At 38.4% G+C, this 19824-nt stretch overlaps 2 protein-coding genes across 3 annotated transcripts; both read left to right on the forward strand.

Annotated features, from left to right (window-relative positions):
- Nucleotides 1-522: 522 nt before the first annotated feature.
- Nucleotides 523-11742, forward strand: gga3a (golgi associated, gamma adaptin ear containing, ARF binding protein 3a). 2 transcript variants are annotated; one of them, XM_085163788.1, is made up of 17 exons: nucleotides 523-630; nucleotides 1269-1353; nucleotides 1508-1583; nucleotides 1694-1792; nucleotides 1884-2007; nucleotides 2168-2271; nucleotides 3819-3899; nucleotides 4056-4193; nucleotides 4500-4581; nucleotides 4744-4866; nucleotides 5323-5535; nucleotides 6158-6231; nucleotides 6284-6741; nucleotides 8229-8428; nucleotides 9189-9358; nucleotides 9488-9598; nucleotides 9802-11742. In XM_085163788.1, exons 1-17 carry the CDS (start codon nucleotides 594-596, stop codon nucleotides 9910-9912), a joined length of 2286 nt encoding a protein of 761 aa, XP_085019914.1. In that variant the 5' UTR covers nucleotides 523-593; the 3' UTR covers nucleotides 9913-11742. The 2 variants fall into 2 exon arrangements, with proteins under 2 accessions (XP_085019914.1, XP_085019915.1); XM_085163789.1 differs by having other exon boundaries at nucleotides 6311-6741.
- Nucleotides 11743-12319: 577 nt separating this feature from the next.
- LOC146516704 (small ubiquitin-related modifier 2-like) lies at nucleotides 12320-16681 on the forward strand. Its single transcript, XM_085163808.1, has 4 exons — nucleotides 12320-12451; nucleotides 13376-13507; nucleotides 14539-14610; nucleotides 16186-16681. Exons 1-4 carry the CDS (start codon nucleotides 12431-12433, stop codon nucleotides 16249-16251), a joined length of 291 nt encoding a protein of 96 aa, XP_085019934.1. The 5' UTR covers nucleotides 12320-12430; the 3' UTR covers nucleotides 16252-16681.
- The last annotated feature ends 3143 nt before the right edge of the window (nucleotides 16682-19824 follow it).

Below are 19824 nucleotides of genomic sequence, written 5' to 3' on the forward strand. Positions count from 1 at the left end.
ATGCTATTTATTTAATTAATTATTTATTTATTTATTTTCCGCCTTCGTTGTATATTGGTTTCTCTTCTTCTTACTTTAGCACTTTTGTGGTTCAGCTACCCAATTTTGCTGTGCAAGAAACTGCACAATGACAATAAAAAGCTCTAAGTCTAAGTCTCTAAATGCATACACTATGTATGTATAAAGTTGCTGAGAGGAAAAATTTAAATGAATTCACTCTTGTGCCCCCAGTCCTTTTTTTCTTTCTTAGGTATTAATAGTGTATAATGTAAAGTCGTTCCACTGCAGTGACTGTACAGCAAAAGCAGCGTGGTTCAAAAGAATGAATTGAAAATCAAAGTTACGACATTCATAAATTTCTGATCTCAGCTGCATGCTTTTTGTGACAAAAAAGACATATAAACGCACAAATACACAAAAAGCTGAGACATTAAAATATTATGCTGTCTAAAAAAATGTTTTCAAGTCATCACATGATGGTAGGGTAGAAATGTAGATTTTACAAATACATACAGTTTGAAGCAGGGAGCGCAGTGTCCCATTTATCCGGAAGCACGTGAAGGCAGCAGAAGTCACGCGTTGTTTGTACAAATATGGCGGACTATGGCGAATCATTGGAGTCTTGGCTTAGTAAGTATATATTTAAACTCTTTTCCCCTGCTATTTATTCCTGACAGAAGTAGTCGCGTATGCTCTACGTTAACTTGGTTGTGCTAAATATTAGTTGCACTCGTATGACACAACTGCTTTTGGAATTTACCATGCTAATTCATCTGTGTTGTCACAAGAGGTTAGCACGGTCAGCTGCTGTCAACTGATGGTTGATACACGACAAATATTAACCCTTTTTGAATTATTATTATTATTCGTTTCCGGTGGTTATAGTTGGTATGCCTAGAAAGATATGAGTGTTTTGTATTAAACTGGGTCTCCACAATGCACTTATACGTTTGCTTTCTGAAACACCTTTAGGCTTTAACCGAAGTTTAACACAATCTGAAAACAACAGACATAAACAGGATCAGTAAAGTGTCTTGCGGTTTAGTAAGAGTGAATTCACATTAAGCTGAATATCTTTGAACAACTGCCTGAATTGTTCGTAAGGTGGTCTGAGAATGGAGGGAGCTCGATGCTGGAGGGCTGATTGGATTCTTGGTAGTAAACAAATCTGTAGTCTTCAGTGGCTGACCTTGGATTTAGGTGAACCAAAGGCACCAAAGAAGCTGTCAGAGTTGTATGTTCATGAGATTTTATATTTTCTGTTTCAGACAAAGCCACTAACCCTTCAAACCGGCAGGAAGACTGGGAGTATATTATGAGTTTCTGTGATCAAATCAATAAGGAGCTAGAAGGGTACGGCCGCGTACATTTAATAACCCCAGCCTCTCCCTACACTCATAATCAAATCGTGTGTCCCCTCCTTGTGGTAAACACACAAGCCTTTGTATTTCTTACATTATTGAGTTTGCATTGCATTGTTTGAATTGCTTTTCTGGCATATTTTCAGTCCGCAGATATCTGTCAGACTGTTGGCATACAAGATTCAGTCACCACAGGAATGGGAAGCAATGCAAGCATTAACGGTGTGTGGTGGATTTATTTCACTGTGTTTTTCATTCTGATATTAGTAAAGATACTTGTTTGTTTTGTTTTTTTTACATAATATTTTTTGAGCTTGTTTTTGTTTTTGCAGGTTCTTGAAGCTTGTATGAAGAATTGTGGGCGAAGGTTTCACAACGAAGTTGGGAAATTTAAGTTTTTGAATGAATTAATTAAGGTGGTTTCACCCAAAGTAAGTACCAAATGTTTTACATTTGCAGACAACATCATACTTTGAGTTGTTGTTTTCCTTTATTAAGCAGTTCATCTACATCTTTTTTTAGTACCTGGGAGATAAAGTGTCAGAACAAGTGAAGAAAAAAGTGATAGAGATGCTGTATAGTTGGACAGTGTCTCTGCCAGATGAAACAAAGATTGCTGAAGCATATCAGATGCTGAAATTACAGGGTGAGACATACACAGCTTCAAAAATGATTAAATATACTGAGTGAAATTTAAACATTATGAACTGATCACAGTAAAATCCAAAAATCACAGCGTGCATTGTGCTATGAAGTCCTAGAGCTGTCTTTACCAAAGTACAATAGCTACCTGTTTTTATTTTTAGGTATTGTTTTAGCTGACCCAGAAATTCCTCTTGATGCCACATTAATACCATCACCTTCTCCACGACCCAAGAATCCTGTGTTTGAGGATGAGAAGAAGAGCAAAGTAAGAGAAACTATATTAGGATATTGTGTGAATGCCGCTTCTCATTAACTGCAATTCTCGTTTTCACTTCTCCCGTCTCTGTTACGGATATAGGTTTTTAATTATAGGTTATTCGGCATTATTTAAGATGGTATATCACTTATACCTCAAGAAGATAATAGTACAATAGTGCATTTCAGGATAGAGCTCATTTGGTAGCTTAGGAGTCAGTGGCTATATGAGTCATCATGGAAGAAATGTGGCCCTGCAAACACCTTTTGTTGCACACTGAGAGGTGTTTATATGTCTGGATTTATGTTGGTGCATTTTGTCAACGCAGTAGCATCTCAACTATGCATTATGCACCCCCGAAACTTTAAAGGTGTGGCATAGGGATGAAGAATGACAAGATTGTGCTGATCCTAATGATGTTATAGGTCTTGTTTGTAGTTCAGTTGACCTATTGATTCATATTCTTTTCTTTCTGTGCTGAAAATAAGTATGCCTACGCAGGTTTTCAGTACCACTCAGTCTTCGTATTATGGCCACACTGCAGAAACTATACTAAGAAAGACTTGTATGTGACTCAGGTGTGCAAAAATGCAGCAGTTCTGAACTTAATATTTCTTTTGCAATTAACAGCAAAAACAGCAAGCACTGGTAAAATGATTAAGCTCACAGGCTAATGATTCCAATGGATTGGGCAATTAAGCACTGGTTGTCAACTAGAACTTCCTGATTCCAGCTTCTACTCAAAATAAAAGTGCGATGTGAAGATCAATGGTCAAAGAAATTAGTCGTTGAATAATGCAGTAATTAACACTATTAAATATGTATGGCATAACCGTGAGTTGAGATTATCTGTGGTCATAAATTGCCAGAGTTACATGAGAACCATTCTGATATATGCACTTAAATACAAAGCTACAGGCAGAACACAGTTAGCGTAGCCTTGGGCAGTCAGAGAAACCGTTTAAAAATACTTCAGAGATATGGATAAAGTTCAGTGAAAAAAGTCTAATGCTTTCAGAACAGATTTTGAATAATCTTTGCTTTGTGACAGCTGTGAGCTAGCTTCTTTTCCCAAGGCCAAGGCCTGTTATGCTTCACTTACTATCTGATGACATTAACTTCACAAGCTTTGGCCGATATCCCAACTGAAGCCCTGAAATACTGGCCGTTTGTCTTCAGCAGCTCAGCCAACAGATTCCGGCTGATGGCTTTTCAGTCTGTTCTTGCCAATACCTTTATGCCGTTTTCATGCTTGAATAGGAAACTTTGATTATTGGATTTTCTCACTAGATACTTAAAATCGAAACACTCCAAAAGAACAAACGAAGAGAATCTCTCATGGCTGCCTCTTTGTTTTTGTTCAAAATCCTTTCTCACTCTTGCATCGTGATTTCCATTGTGGCGTTTCACAGAAATAAAGACCAACTTTGTACATTTATGATGTTGCTTAACTAGCTCGTTGGTTGCTACAAATAGATTGGGTTTACAGGTAGGTGTGTGGGTGTTTACTTTGGGTTCACAGCAGTTGATCTAGTAGTTCTCCTATCTCTCTGCAGAGATTAGCAGAACTGCTGAAGAGCAAAAAGCCAGAAGATCTGCAAGAGGCTAACAGGCTCATCAAGAACATGGTCAAGGAGGTGTGTCAATGTCAGATGAAATGTTTTTGTTGTAATATTTGAGTATGAATTAAGTCGGACCTCTGGCTGCTCTCTTTTGGAGACATTTTACCTCCTTACATCAGGAATAACGAGTCTGATCAACAAATACTAACAAATGTAGTTTTTCTTTTTCAGGATGAGGTGAGAACACAGAAAGCAACAAAGCAAAAAAGCACACTGGAGGCGGTGAACAACAGCGTCAAACTACTTAATGAGATGCTTGCACATTTCAACCCAGAAGACTCCACAGACGCAGACAGGGAGCTTATTAGGGTTCGTTATTTACTGGCTAAGATTCAAATGACCTTTTTGAAAAAATTAATCTGTCTATCATTAGTTGACCTTTCTGGAAATACTAATAGAAAATTCCAAATGTTTCCCATACAACCCTTAAGCAGTTGGAGGTAATTCTGGGCATTTTAATTTGGACCGTACTAGAAGCAATTTATAATCCCCTATGAATAGTTTCTGAATTAGTTTGAAATTCTAAACTTATTTTATTTATTTTTATTGTTATTGTTATTATTTTTTTAGTTTAGTCCCTTTTTAAATAATGATTACTTTTTCATTGTTTTCCAGGAGCTGTATGGTGATTGTGACAAACTCAGGCAAACGGTAGTTCAGCTTGCTACTGAGACCGAGGATAATGACAGTAGTTTGGGTAATAAAATATTTGATATGTTTATTCTGCTGAAATGTCTTGCTCAGTTTTCTTCAAAATCATTCTGCTCACAGTTTGTAAATTGTCAGTGTCTTCACTTGTCTTCTCATGGTTATATTAAATCTCACCCTGGTCTAATTTATTTTGAAATTCACATGTTAGGAGACATCTTGCAGGCCAATGATGACCTCTCTCAGGTTATTAATTTATATAAGAAGATTGTGGAAAGACAAACCATGAATGGAGAGACTGGAGGACGCCAAACACAAACGTCAGTCAGTGCAGGTAAATTTGAAGTGTAGGTCATTCTAATCAGAGAGAACAGTTCCTAACTATTCTACCATTTGGCATGGTGGTTTGTGACATGTTCTCAGTGGGGTGTATGTGGTATTGACTTTAGTGTTGTGCCTGTCAAAACTGATTAATGCAGTCAGCACTTGCGTGGCCACAGTGAAAGCTTATTGCGTTTGACGCAGGAATTTGCTGAGAATCCCGTCTACCATGTTTTTTTAAAATATGTTATAATGTGTAAAGTACACATAAGGATAATCTTAAGAGTGGATATCCAGTCTAACCTGAGAAAGGAATAACACTTTTAAGTGAATGGCCTTTGTGCGTATTGGAATGGCGTGTACTGTTTACAAGCAAGGTTTGGTGTCAGTATTATTTTTAGGGGAAGTTTTATTGGTGAAGACTGACAGTACTACTGCTTTGAGTGCATTTACATACTGTATCTGATAGGCACTGGAAGCACAAATCAATCAGAGATTTTGATTGATCTGGTGGGTCTGGACATCCAGAGCTCCTCTGCATCTGAGCAGCAACCTCCAGCATCTTCGCAGTCATTTCCTGCTGACCTGTTGTGTGGATCAGCTGCCACTGACCCACCGTCCCAGAGTGTTAACGTACCCTCCACAGCACTGTCACTGCTGGATGAAGAGCTGCTGTCTTTAGGTAACATTCAGCATGATGTGGATTAATCACACTGATTTATTTTTTAATTTTGGAACTGAATGTTAAAGAGGACCTATTACGCTTTTCTTTTCTTTTCTTTTCTTTTTTTTTGTATTACTGTGTATTGTTGCTATAGTGCATCCATAGTATAGTGGTTAACACATTTATCTTAAGACTCATGATTTGAGACTAGGGTCCCAAGCTAGTGTACTTCTAGTGCAGGTCCCAAGCCTGGATAAATGGGAAGGTTGCATCAAATCCAACACAAGCGTGTGACCCCTTAGGAAACAAAGGAGCAGCCAAAAGTACCTTCTTCTATAGTTGTATTTTCACAGTGCTGATACATGAGCCAAAAACGCAGGCATCAGACTGCTCTAAACACTCATGGAAGTTGGTTGATAAGTGAGTTGGAAACTATTTTGTTTCAGGTAGTGTATGAACTTTGGCCTGTACCGTGAGCCTGTACAAATTTAACAAAGCTAAACTGTATATTATGCAGTGCTACTGTGGTCCAACAATGAAAATTTGGAGTTAAATATCAAAATAATGGGTCCCGTTTAACAATTGTATCAGAATTTATAGATTTTGATGCAAATTCTGTCACAATTGTTTTTATTTACAGGCCTCAATGAACCTATTACTGAGCTTAATAAATCAACACATGGAAACCCAAGCAATCCGTTGCCATCTACACAGGTATTTAAGTGAATTAATTTAAAGTCATTTTAAGTATTGCCTTGTTGGTTAGAAGTGTTTTTACTCCCTTGATTTCCAGGATTCCAGTCAAGATTTGGATCTTTTTGACACTTTACCCACAGTTCCTGTGTTTTCTACGCCTTCTCTCTTTCTGGATGCCCTCTCTACAACAGGAGCCCCAGCTAATCCTTCCAAGACTTATACACCAGCTTCTTCCTTAAACTTCACTGGCCCTGTCTTTTCTACACCTCTGGCTTCTACAACATCCCTTTCAACAACATCCATTTCAACAACATCAGTCATATCCCCACAACCCTTCAGTTCTATATTGACCACCGTGGCTCCAGCTGCTCCTCCTCAGTCATTCAGCTTGACCTCATCTGCTCCCTCAGCCGCCAATATCACCCCTCAACTAATTTCAACTTCGACTTTGGGCTTCCACTCTCCATCGCTTTCTCCAGGTCAGATCCTACAAGATCTCACCTTGCTGGATCTGGGCAACAATAATAGGTGAGTAATACATGTGCTGTTGTGTAAAATTCTGTAGACTGGGTCACTCCATCTGTACACTTTCACACATCCTATTTTTATTTATTTATTTTTTATAAAGAAACCTCAGTAAATGGTGCAAATTCTTCATTCCATTTAGACTATGTCTCTTAATCAATTTTAAAGATGGTATTTAATCATCTGCTAATGGTTCAAATGTGTTTGTGCTACAGTCAAATGCTTTTGGATTCCACTATTGATTATTTACCCTAGCATTTCCAGAAGTGTTTCAAGCAGAAGTGTTATAGGAACAGTGTTGTGTGTTTTTTGTTCTTTGACAGGCTAGTTCAGTTGCACAGCTACAATAAAGCAGAGAAAGTCTTTCATACCACATGCTATACACATGTGCCAAATAATGATAGTCATTACTTCAACTGATGTAACAAAAGGATTTCCCAAGTAGAGGATAAATATTTATAATCTCATAATTTCTCTCTACAGTACAACTGGTGTGCTGAATATTTACTACATGTTGTTTTATACATATGGGTCCATAAGTAGTCTAATACTTAGACACTGACACAGTTTCTGCACACTGTCGCAATGTATTTTAAATCAGTGAAGTGCCAACTTACAGCTTTTAATTTAAGACATTCAATAAAAGCATGGCCGTAACTGTTTAGGATTTTCACAAATTTTTATACATAGTAGTACCCCCCCCCCTTTTTTCAGAGACTCAAAGATAATTGGACAAACTAACATCATTTTAAATGTAAGAAACCTATCCCAGCTGCCATAGGATAAGAGGCAGGTTACCAGTCCGTCACAGGACTAACACAGAGGCAGACAACCATTTGCACACATTCACAACTCTGGACAATTTAAAATCACCAGTTAACCTAACCCTACTAACTGCATGCTTTTGGACTGTGAGGAAGCTGGAGTACCCAGAGAAAACCCACGCAGACTCTGGAAGAGCATGCAAATGTGAAACTCCCAGGACCACCTTCGAACCACGTACCAGTGTGCTGGTTAGATGTTGTAAAGTTATTTTCATTTGTCTTCTGTGGTCTTTCAATTGTTTTGGTGAATGACAGTGCATTAATTTTTATTTGATCTTGTCAGGTTGTTCATTTGTTAAGGATGTCCTCCCTCGCTTGCATCAAACTCTCTTTGGGACTCGGATTGAGATTACCAGTCAATAGCAACAAGTTCGGCGCTTCAGATCTTTTGTTTAATTTGCATTGAAAAAATGAGGAGACAGACTTAATCTGGCCCAGAAACTACTTGTTAGTCACTTGTCCAATTACAGTTGAGTCTCTGAAAATAGGGGGCTTTGTATAAGTTGTAGTACTTTTGTTAAACTCACCAAATCCAATTTATCAGTCTGCACTTAAATCACATTTTGATTGTGGAATGTTAAACGCCACTGTGGTGGTGTACTGAGGCAAAATTACAAAAAATGTGTTTTTTTTTTCCAAACATTTTCTTTGCCCTTTGTCTTTCAGTCTTGAAGCCACATCCACCCAAATTATATCAGAAGGAATACATGCATGGTCTGCTCCTCTGTCTATCAAGAGTCAGGCAGATGACAGCCCTCTGTTGCGCTCTCTGTCCCCTGTTCTACCCCTGAGCCAGTCAAGTCCAGGTAGAGGACAAGAGGTGTCCCTGGCCAATGTATTTGTCCCTCTTGATACCATTAAGCCAAGTGAGTTCACCAAGTGGTCTTTACTGACTATATGTTTATCTATATGTGACTATATATAGATAAACTATATGTTTAAGTGAAGGTTTTTGTAGCCCATTGGACTGTATGCTCAGGGTCCTTGACAAGATTAATTTAAGGTCAAACCAGATCATCTGATGTCTTTCTGAAGGTTTTCAGTGATGGAAAAATGGTGTTTACTCTTTTAAGCACTTAACACTATTTTAAGTGCTTAAAACCTATTGGAAATATATATTTCTGAAGTAGATTTTCACTGAAAAGGACCAGTGTAATAGCTGTTCAAAAAAAGCTTTATGTTCTCAAAATGTGAAGATGTATTTTGTTTTTATTAGGACATTTTTGTTTTGCCAACCAGTAATTTGAAATGTTGGCTGCTATTTGACCATCTATCTACTTCGATAGAAAATCCTGTAGAGAGAATAATCAACACATTTGTGCCTGTGTACTGCAGATGGTTCACTGACCTCCAGGTGTTTTTTGTCAAAACATAATTGTTAGATATGAGAAAATGAACATATGGTCATTACTGGTGACAGTGAAAAACTTACTAATACTGTTAGTTTTATCTTCTTACTGTGGTCTGAAATTAAGCATCGCAGCATGCACGAAAGGAACGATGTGCATGAAAGCAGGAATCTCTTCTAGCTGACTCAAATGACTGTGTTGAGGGTCGTGTGTACTGGCTTATGAGTTTATGAAGTAATCTGTTTATTCTTTTTCTTTGCGCTACCTACACTTTTAGGTAAAGTGTGCCCAGTGACAGCTTATGATAAAAATGGTGTTCGCGTTCTGCTGCATTTCGCCACCGACTTTCCACCAGGCAGGCCGGATGTGCTGGTGATGGTGGCGTCCATGCTTAACACAGCCACTCAGCCGGTGAAGAACATTGTTCTGCAGGCTGCTGTGCCCAGGGTAAAACATGACGTGCATACGTAACACTGTTCCTCCATCATGAGATTAGATTTTTGAGTAAAAATTGAATTCGGGTGGGATGCAGCTTGTGTTTGATGTATGTGGATGTCTCTTCTGCCAATTCTCCAGACGATGAAAGTAAAACTGCAGCCACCCTCGGGGACAGAGCTGGCCTCTTTTAACCCAATACTTCCCCCTGCTGCCATCACTCAGATCATGCTGCTTGCCAATCCTCTCAAGGTAAAGCTCAGCCTTGAGCTTTTCTGGTGTCCATGCATTTAAGCATTTATTTATTGACAGAGCGCTTACTCAGTTGAGCTGTTCATTCAGTAAAGCACAGTGAAACGTCTTTTCCTGTCTTCCTTGTCAATCAATATGAGAAAATAATGGTTAATGGCTCAGTGTGATCCTTAACTGAAATGTTCTGCTTTTATGTCTTGCAGGAAAAGGTCCGGATGAGATATAAATTGGGATTCACGCTGGGAGACCAGCCATTCACAGAAGTGGGGGAGGTGAATGATTTTCCACCTGTTGATAAATGGGGAGCTCTATAGCTCTGTAGGCTGATCGCTATAAGACTACTTGAACGATTTGGCTTTCAGTGTTCTGCTATGGTCAAAGGAAAGCAAAATATTAAAGCTTTCAGGCAGAGTTTGAATATTTGATAAACGTTGTTGGATTTCAGAGAGTTGAAGATGGTCTGCTGATGTAGCACAAATACAGTAATTTTATTATGATACCAGAGGTAGTCAGTGTGATGCAGTAACTAACAAAATGAACTGTCTGAATGCTAATGGTGGTTGTTTGGTGAATTTTAAATATTGTCGTGCTTTCAATTTTTTAGTACCCTTTTGATATAATTTTAATGTTCCTATTTGTGTCTCTGTTTTATTGGAGAATAGTTGCACTTTTGAAAACGGCAGTCTTGCATAGAGGTTAAAATGATTATGAAACTGTGGTTGTATGAACGGGTGATCACAATCGGAGTTTCACGTGATTTCTTGATGACTATGTAAGATTTTTACAGTTGAGACAGGCTGAAGCAAACAAGAGCCCCTCTATTTCTGAAAAATCACTCCAATATTGGCTGATTGGAAATTGGTCACTTCCAGTCTGGCTCAAAACTACAACTGAATACTTTTCTTCTTCTGGGTTTTACAGGAAATCACAGCTCAGCCTCTTATACTCACCACTTATGTTTTTTTTTTAGTATTTCAGTATTTATTGTCATGAATGTATTTATTTTGGTTAGTGAGGAAGCTATCACAACTCCTAACGTAATGTATGGTGATGCAGTTGTCAGCTGTATTCTGCATACCCCTTCTTAATAGATACTTTGAGTATTGTATTAATAGATTAACAAGTTAGTGCGCTTTTCAGAGTCTTTAATGTTACCAAATAGTCATACAGACTTGTTATAAATGTTACATTATTTAGCAAACTAGAGATGGGCTTAACAAGGAAATTTAATTCCTGTTAGAAGAAACGGTGGCCATAGGTCAAGGCCTAACCATTGGGTAACTTTACATGTGTTCATACAGAATTGTGACCTCTTTATCTCTATCTTCTTGGAGTTATGTGTGCTGGAGGTTCTCTACATATTTCTTATAAGTTTATTTATTTGTCATATTGTTAAATTACCTTGTCATTGCATTTTTGAACAACTACTTCTGTGCATGGATAAATAAAGACTGGGATGGATTTTATTTATGTTACACCTTTTAACATGACTCTGTTTTTTTGTTTTTGTTTGTTTGTTTTTTCAGTGTTCAAAATCAGTGTAAATGCAACTGAATGTTTTTCAATTTTAGAATTGTTATCTCAGGTCCTTAAATTAGCTTGAAAAATGTCTAAGGTATGCAAAACTGCCACATTTTGTCCCATTGAAAGTCATTGAAATACAATTTTTGATCCTACATTTATTTTTGACATTAACTAATTCATTCCGTTATGTTAAGGTTTTATTTTGGAGTACTCGCCTTCAGTTTTTCATTTTTATAGTTGCCCACCAGGTGGTACTGCTTTTTGCCATTCAAAGCAAGCAGCAAAATTTTGCCTTTTCTTTTTTCTGCAAGGCTGCTTTGCTACTGAAATAAATGTTGTTGGATAATCGTATGTGTGTGAGAGAGATCCACCTTTAAGTCTTTTGTCTTAGTTTATAATGCAGGGTGTGGCTTTCTAATTCAATAACAGTAAATGTATTGTATTGCATTTTGAATATTGTATATCCAAAATGACCTCAATTGCAGGAGCAGTCATTTTGGATATGGTTGAAGCAGTGACATGATTGACTTGTCCATCTCCATATTTTGATATTCCCCAAATGTTTGCCTCCAACAAAGACTGCAACAGTCTGAGTTTGAACCTGGGACCTGCACACCATGCCACCAGCTATGCACTGCTGCTGATTGTAAGTTGTGGTCATGGGAAACACTCAGTGGTGTATATGGACACAGAGGAACTACAGCCTATTTAGGGATGCTCATTTCAGATGGTGTTTGCAGGTAACAAAAATTAATCAGTTCAACTTAACATGTTTCAAGCTGAAGTAGTTTTAAAAGACTCTGTTATTTAAAGTGGAAAAAATAATACTATATAATATTTTGTTGGTGGGAAGTTACTTTTTTAATAGAACCTAGATTATACACTGTAGAAAAAATAAAATGCTGGAAAATCAATGTTTCTGCCAATCATTAATATCCCAGGGCCTAATAAAATCATAATCATATACTCCTTAAAATTTATTTTTTTGTTCTTTATCCTGTTGTTTGCTGTTTGTGAAGTGCATTAATATAACCAAACATAGTCCATGTGGTGTATTCATTTATTTTCCAATGTCAGATGGTGAGTACGAACTAGAGATACAGTTCCTGTACACACAGATTATATCCATCTAAACTTCGCCTACTTATTTTTATTAACTTGACGATACTGGAGCCATGAACTATATTGCTGTTAAATGAAACGCGGGCTCTTCGCACACTGTATTGCGGCCGACGCAAAGTGGCGCGCTACACTGCGCAGCCGCAGCAGAACAGGCGAGACGCAGGCAGACAGTCCTCAGCAGCAGCCATGGCAGATGGAAAGGCCAAGGTGAGGATTGGACTTTAAATGAATCAGAGCCCATACAAAGTTGAATGTACACGGTAAACTGATGGAAAGCAGTTCGTACAATTATTCCGAATCGTATAACACCAAAGACCGCTTCAAACATGCGCTAACTTTACGGTGTTTGCTAGGAAGCTAACGGGTGAAGTTAGCATAATAAGCTAACGTGGCTAACCGACTCGATCCATTGGTGTGTTTTCAAAAGAAAATCTATATTTTCTGTAAAATAATTTTTAATCGGCACCTTTAAAATTTTGCCATCGTTATGAGTAATGCACATGTAATGGAAAATAATCTAGTTGTCCGTTATCCGACTAGATTAAGCACCAGTTCAAGAAAAGCGAGTTAACGCTGAGACAGAACAGAACAACATAAACGGTACAAAACAAACGTTTGAGCAAAAGCCGTAATGTGTAAACGAATCTTAAGTTTAAAAAAAAAGGGTACCGTTGTACTCAATCGCTAGCCATACGCCTGGGTAAAGAGATAAGGGTTTTGTTAATAGCATAAGTAGTATAATTTGAATCCTTGCTAGGCCGCTGTGCATCTTGTTGTATTGAAGGCCATTGTTGTTTGAGTTGCCTACAGCTAATGCTAACGTTGAAGTTGTAAATCCAGTCCTCATTTCTCTCGGTACCCACGCTAGTCTCTCGCTCTACGCACATCAGGCAGGCTGATGTCGCGGAGGATTAAAAAACAAGCAAAAAAGAAAACGTAAATCCACACACGTATTGTGAAATTAACTTTTGTTTGAAGACAATGAGGTATCGCTGAGATATGCAAGACACCTATGACTCGGAATTTGAAATGGCGGGCGCAGTTTCTTGTAAATCGTCACACCTCCCCCCCCCCCTTTTTTTTTTTTTTTTAAATAATTTGACTTTCTATGAACTTGTTTTTTGTCTTTAGGAGGGAGTAAAGACGGAGAACAACGAGCACATCAACCTGAAGGTGGCAGGACAGGATGGCTCAGTGGTGCAGTTTAAGATCAAAAGGCACACTCCTCTCAGCAAACTGATGAAAGCTTATTGTGAACGGCAGGTGAGACTGGGACACAATTTTAACTGTTTCTTATAAGTATCTTTAAATGTATTGCTGGTCATCTAAAATTGGTCATCCCTATTCCAGAGACCAAGAAATTGACATTTAAAAATACATGGTTCTTGCCAAATCAGAAATGGAGGGGGGGGGGAAAAGCTATCTTTTGACATCCATTAGGGCAAATATTCAAAACTAAGGTATATGTTTTGATCCAGTATTTTTATTAATTGGCTTAATTTACTTATGTTATAATATGTTTAAGTATATCAGATGGTCAAAAATATCAGATGACGCATCAACTTCTGTTAGCTATGGTAACAAGGCTCTTTGCTTTAACTGTATGAAGACCAATTGTTTGTATGTATTCCCCCCACCCCACACACACACACATCTTGACTTTGTTTTAGCCCTATAGAAGCACATCTTTGTTTTAATTTTGTCATTACTCACATGGTACCTGGAGGAAAGGTTTGGTCGAATCCAGGCAACCTTAAATTTATCTGAAAGTTAAGAGTCTTAAAAAACACCTATGGTCTACTTTATACATAATAGGTTTGCAACATCAGTCCTTCCCCATCTAATGCGCAGTACACAGTGTGATAGTTACCCCTTTTTGCACGTCCTCTGCACTGAAAATAAAGGTTTGCAGATTAGAGTAAAATGTCAATCATATATATTTAATCTTTGTAATATTCTAGATGTTTATAAATTGTGTTATTTATATATGTTAGCGCTATTTCTCATATATGTAACTTTGTAATATATTGTATTATTTAATTTTGGTCAGTGTGTTACTGTTCTTATTGTCTTGGAGCAAGTTTAACCACATAATTTCCTTTTATCCCACCCTCTTTATTTACATCTAATTTTGAAGAGGTTTTTTATAAGTTTAGCGGTCAGTAGTGAGAGATGGGGAACAACAAAGGTTCTCCTGAAACTGGAGGTATTGCACTTCACAGCCAGTGTTTTAAACCTGCGGTCACAAAAATGCCCTGTGAAGTTTAAAAGTTAACATTTGTTTTTCCACTCAGGGGCTGTCAATGAGGCAAATACGATTTCGATTTGACGGTCAGCCGATCAATGAAACAGACACACCTTCGCAGGTATGTGTACACGCTCTTGTTTTTGTGCACTTTTGGAATCAATTTTCGTTATTGTGAATTACGGCTGAATAACCCTTGGTCCTCACATTCTTGCTTCTCTGGATCTTACATTTCATATTAGTTACTACATGTAAACTCACTGCATTATGCTGCAGTACTCACAAACCAATCAGCTGTTTGGGGGAGGCCAGGCCAACATGATCCTTTTTTGTTTTTGTTTTGTTTTGGTTTGATTTTTTGTTTTTGCAGTCCCGAGATTGCATTTCAGCTGATATGTTATCAGCATATACCATTTACTTTCATAAACTCAAAGAAGCAGTAATTCTGCATTACATCTGTTCTACAACTAGACCGAGAAAGAGTTTATAATACTTAGTGTTGTATACAGAAAAAGCATAGAGTTTGCATATGAGCTGTGATGAACAGATCTAACTCCTTGTTGCGTTTGCAGTACTCCCTTCATGTCAGTGCAGAACATAATGTTTTTTACTATGATGTTTAGCGGAAAACAGTAAAAACACTGGGTGATAAATCAGGTAAGATACAAGAATACACTGATACATTAAGATTAAGTATTGTTATATTCTCATAACAGCCTGTCTACAAGCACGTTCACATAAAAGGGGTGACATTAACAACATATGACCAAACATGCACATGGACTTTGTAGTGACAGCACACACACAACATAAATTAAAAGCTATGATTTTATTTATTTATTTTTTTTTAATTGAAGAGGTTAAGCACACAATTGTAACTACTGTGTAGGTTTACACACAAGTATTACAGGTCTGTTATTAAAACACAGGACGAAATGATGGATTACAATTGTTATTTCATTGAGTTAATGTTTAGATATGCTTATGTTTTAGGAGCATATTAATGCTTATAGGACAATCTTCTGAACTTGCAGTTGACAAGTGGGGGGAAAAAAGCAGAAATTATGCTGCTTCCCAAGAGCAGGTGGGAAAGACAAAAACTTTAGATCCTATTAAATATTTTTGGACCTTCTTAGGAGGAGATCTGAGGAGATCTTCCAGGAATGGTGATACTTTTCCAGAAAAGTGAGTGCTCAGTAGGCAGTTTTCTACCTGTTTATCTCTTATCTTGAGTATAACCTTCTCCAGAACAGCAAGAAGTGAACAGCTTTCAGAATATATCAATAAATAACCCTGAAGTTAGTGAGATGGGTACAAATCCTGCTTCATAGTACAGGCCTCAAGTCTTAAAAAAGTGTAGTCAACATGGATGTGCCTTATATTTTAATGGCCACCAGAGGGCGAGCAATCCTTTTGTTGAAAAACTTTTGATTGTGGGAAAATGGCCCCTGGCTTCCTCCCTCTGTGACCTCGTTGAACACTTTCTTGATGAGTTTATGGGCTTGGGAAACAAACATCGAGTCCATTCAGAAAGAAGTAAGATCTGTGGTTAATACCGCAGCTCACTGAGTAATAACTTGTTTGTCAAGTCTTTTAACATACCAGTGGGTTGCATCACGGTGGCTTTGGCCACCTTTTAAAGCATTTGTACTTCCTTCTAATATTTAAAAAGTTTTCTTGTCTTTTTCTTTTGCAGCTAGAAATGGAGGATGAAGATACAATCGACGTGTTCCAACAGCAAACTGGAGGCTCTCCTCTTTAAAGACTGTTTCCTATGAACATCCCTACCTCCCCCTTTCATCCCTGAACATCTTTGTTATACCCAGTCTTCAAATGCTCATGACCAGTGTTGATACGATCCAGTGGAATATTTACACAAAATACTCAAAGGTAGCACAGTTAGCGTTGAGTTTGATCACACTGCCATGTTACGTGACATGTTAACATGTCTGAACAGCGCAGTGCAGACAATAAGTAGGCTGCAGTCAGTCTAATGTGCCGAAGAAATGAGAAACTGTTTTTGTTTGGGTTTTTTTGTTTGTTTTTTAATTTCGGAAGAGAACGCTTGGTCCTGCTTTTGCTTTTATACTTACCAAGGCTTTGATTAAAGATGGAGGTTTGATTGATGTAACCCGGTGTTTTAAATTCACTGACATCTGTTGTTATTATAAAAATGTATTGTTGGAATAAAATGAGTCTTTTTTTTTCTTCTTTTTTTTTTTACAAATCTGTGTGTATGTGTGTTTTGAATGTCCTTCTCAATTATTTGTTTCCATGCAATAAGAGGAAATGCTGACACGTCTTCAAATTATAATCATCAGACAGCAGTTTTCATGTGTGGTTATGATGTAAGCACATTTAGCAGCCAAATACATAATTATCCATCATTCCATAGCCAATAAAATACAGTGGATATGTAGTCAGTTTTCAAAAGTAATCAGTTTCTAGATAATGATCTCTTGAATGACGTAATGAGCTGTGTGTGCATATGCATGTCCCCACTTGCCCTGCTGTTGTCTTTATTCTTCAAGCTCAGTCCCTCTACCAGAGGCCTTGGAGTTTGCGCAGTGTCTTTGCTGTTCCTAGACTACACTACACTCTTCTGAACATAGAGCTTTGTCGTCCCAACAGTCTTCTGGACGCAAATCTTGTTCTTTCCATTCAGCTGACTCCTCAGAACTGGCCTTACTCACTGCAGGTATTTCATGGTTTCTCACGAGTCTCTCTATGGCTCCAGTTTGCTGGGGGATTCTAAAGTACTGTCCTCAATATTTTCAATCTTGCTTTCTAATAAGAGAGTCCTATCACTTCTCACTGTTCCTTCTCTTTATTTACCACCTGACTGCACTTAGCCAGTCCGAATGGCATTCCGATGATGTTGCTGTTGATCTTACTCGGGAATTGATGTCTCATTTGCGGCTGGCATATAGCTTGAGGTCATCCATGTAGAGGAGGTGGTTAACGTTTGCTCCATTCTGTTGTCTGTATCTGTAGCCAGTCTTAAGAATGATATGGCTGAGAGGGTTCAGGTCTTGGTAAATCCTGCATTTGTGCTTTTGCACTAGACGTTGGCCTCGAGTGTTGTTCTCAGGGTCCCTTTGATTGTTCATGTCCATTTGTGACTCATTGTGTCATAGGCTTTCTTATAATTGTAATTCTAACTACTCTTGTGTAGAGTAGTCACTTTTGAGGCCAGACTGACCAATGTTCCAGCAGCTGGTGTTTTTTCTCTTTGCTTTTTCTCTCAATTCCTTTCTGGGCCCATGTATTGAGTCCTACGCCTATTCATCTGGACCAGGGGTCTAAAATTTGCAGCCCATGGGACGCTTGCAGCCAGTATGTTGACAAGAAATAAAATTTTGCAGTTTGGCCCTTGAAGTTCCTTTTTTTTTTTTTTTGGTAGGAAGTATATGTTTTTTGTTGAGTGCAATGTTCAAGTAAGCACTTTAAAAAGCAAAAAATTATTTAATATGAAGACATGAGCAGAGAGTACAAACATGTTGAGGGTTTGGGTGTGTTAGTTCAGTGAGAGTTATTTGTAAAGAAAACAAATTTCACTAGCAGTCAAATACTAATGTGTACACTTATCTCTACATTTTTATTTTGTTAAATACAAACAAAATTATAGCACAAGTGCTGCCACGTGTCTGGTTAGAAAAAGAGTACCAATTAGTGTTTTTTGGTAGTTCAATGAAAGGCTTCAGTTAGTTAAGAGTTAGAAGAAGAAAAAAAGAATGCTTTCATGTTTGCACCTTTGCCTTGCTATATAATAGTTAACATTTTAAAAAACAAAATACTACATTTTCCAAAATATTTGTGGATGTTTTCTTGGTTGGTTGGGGGGGGAGTTGTACTACTCAAACACTAAAGTGGCCCTCCAACGAGATGAGAGTGCCTGCAGTGACCCACAGCTCATTTAAATTTGAGACGATGATCTAGACTAAGTATAGGATTTCAAGTGGAGTATAAGAGATCTGGGAATGAGCTAGGAAGTCCATCAGAGCAGCAAAAAGGTCCCACTCACAAAAACATGAAGGCTACTACCTCAACCATAATGCGCATTATGTAGCAGGGAGTCAAATCTGTCACAAACTACAGGAGAACCTCAACTACCACAAACACCTATTTTCCACCCTTAACACCGTCTACGACAGGTTTGGAATGCTGAACACAAACACACCCTCAAAGGCCCTCAGCGACCCCACAGACACTGCCTTCTAGGTGATTCTGAAAGCTCTGAAGAAAGTGAACTCCCACAAGGGTTTGGGACCTGATGGAGTTTCTCCCAGAGTTCTGAAGGCTTGTGGGGAACAACTAGTTGGTGTGTGTGCTGATGTCTTCAACCTGGCATTATCCCAGGCTTTAGTCCCATGCATTTTCAAATCCTCCACAATCATACCAGCCCCCAAAAGACTGGACATATACACCCTAAATTACTTCAGGCCAGTGGCACTCACACCAGTTGCCATAAAGTGCCTAGAAAAACTGGTTCTCACACACATCAACCACATGGTTCCGGACACTGCCCACGCTTGCTGTCCCAATCGATCAGTGGATGACACAATAGCAATAGCCTTACACCACACTCTGCAACATCTGAAGAGTAGCAGAATGTAGAGCAGGATGCTTTTCCTGGACTCCAGTTCTACTTTCAATACCATTTGTTCGGGCAAGCTGACCAAGAAGCTGACATACCTTGGCGTCCCAACTCCCAACTGGATTCTGGATTTCCTGACAGATGGACCACAGGTGGTGAGAATGGGAGGACGAGCGTCTGCTGCGCTTACAGTCAGCACAGGGTCTTCACCGGGCTGTTGCTTCAGCCCCAAACTCTCCACCCTGTATACTAATGACTGTGTCTCCACCCAGGATAACATCTTTGTCATTAAATATGCTGATGAGATCACCACCATTCCAATGTGCCTGCTGATTTATGCACAAATGGCAAATAATGAACCTTGAACCTTAATCTTAGCTCCTATGATGCCTGACAGGACCTTCCATTTTTTTGCTGAAGCAGGTTACTGGTTGGTAGTTGGATGGGACCAATCCCTTCTGGGGATCAGGAATGTCCAGCCTTCAGTTAATCATTCTGGGTGTTTCATCCATTAACAGCTGGTTCATTTATGCTGCAAGATGCTCATGAAATGCAGTTAACTTCTTTAGGGAGTAGGTGTGAATCATGTCAGGGCCTAGTGCTGTACAGTGCTAGGATGTCTGCCACTGTAATGGTTACTGGGTCCTGTTTAGGGAGATAGACTGACTCACACTTCAATAGCTCTGAGTAAGTTTAATATACATCTTTTGTATGGGATGTTTTTCGTATGGTGTTGAA

Source organism: Neolamprologus multifasciatus, chromosome 6 (genome assembly GCF_963576455.1).
Source record: "Neolamprologus multifasciatus chromosome 6, fNeoMul1.2, whole genome shotgun sequence".
NCBI lineage: Eukaryota > Metazoa > Chordata > Actinopteri > Cichliformes > Cichlidae > Neolamprologus > Neolamprologus multifasciatus.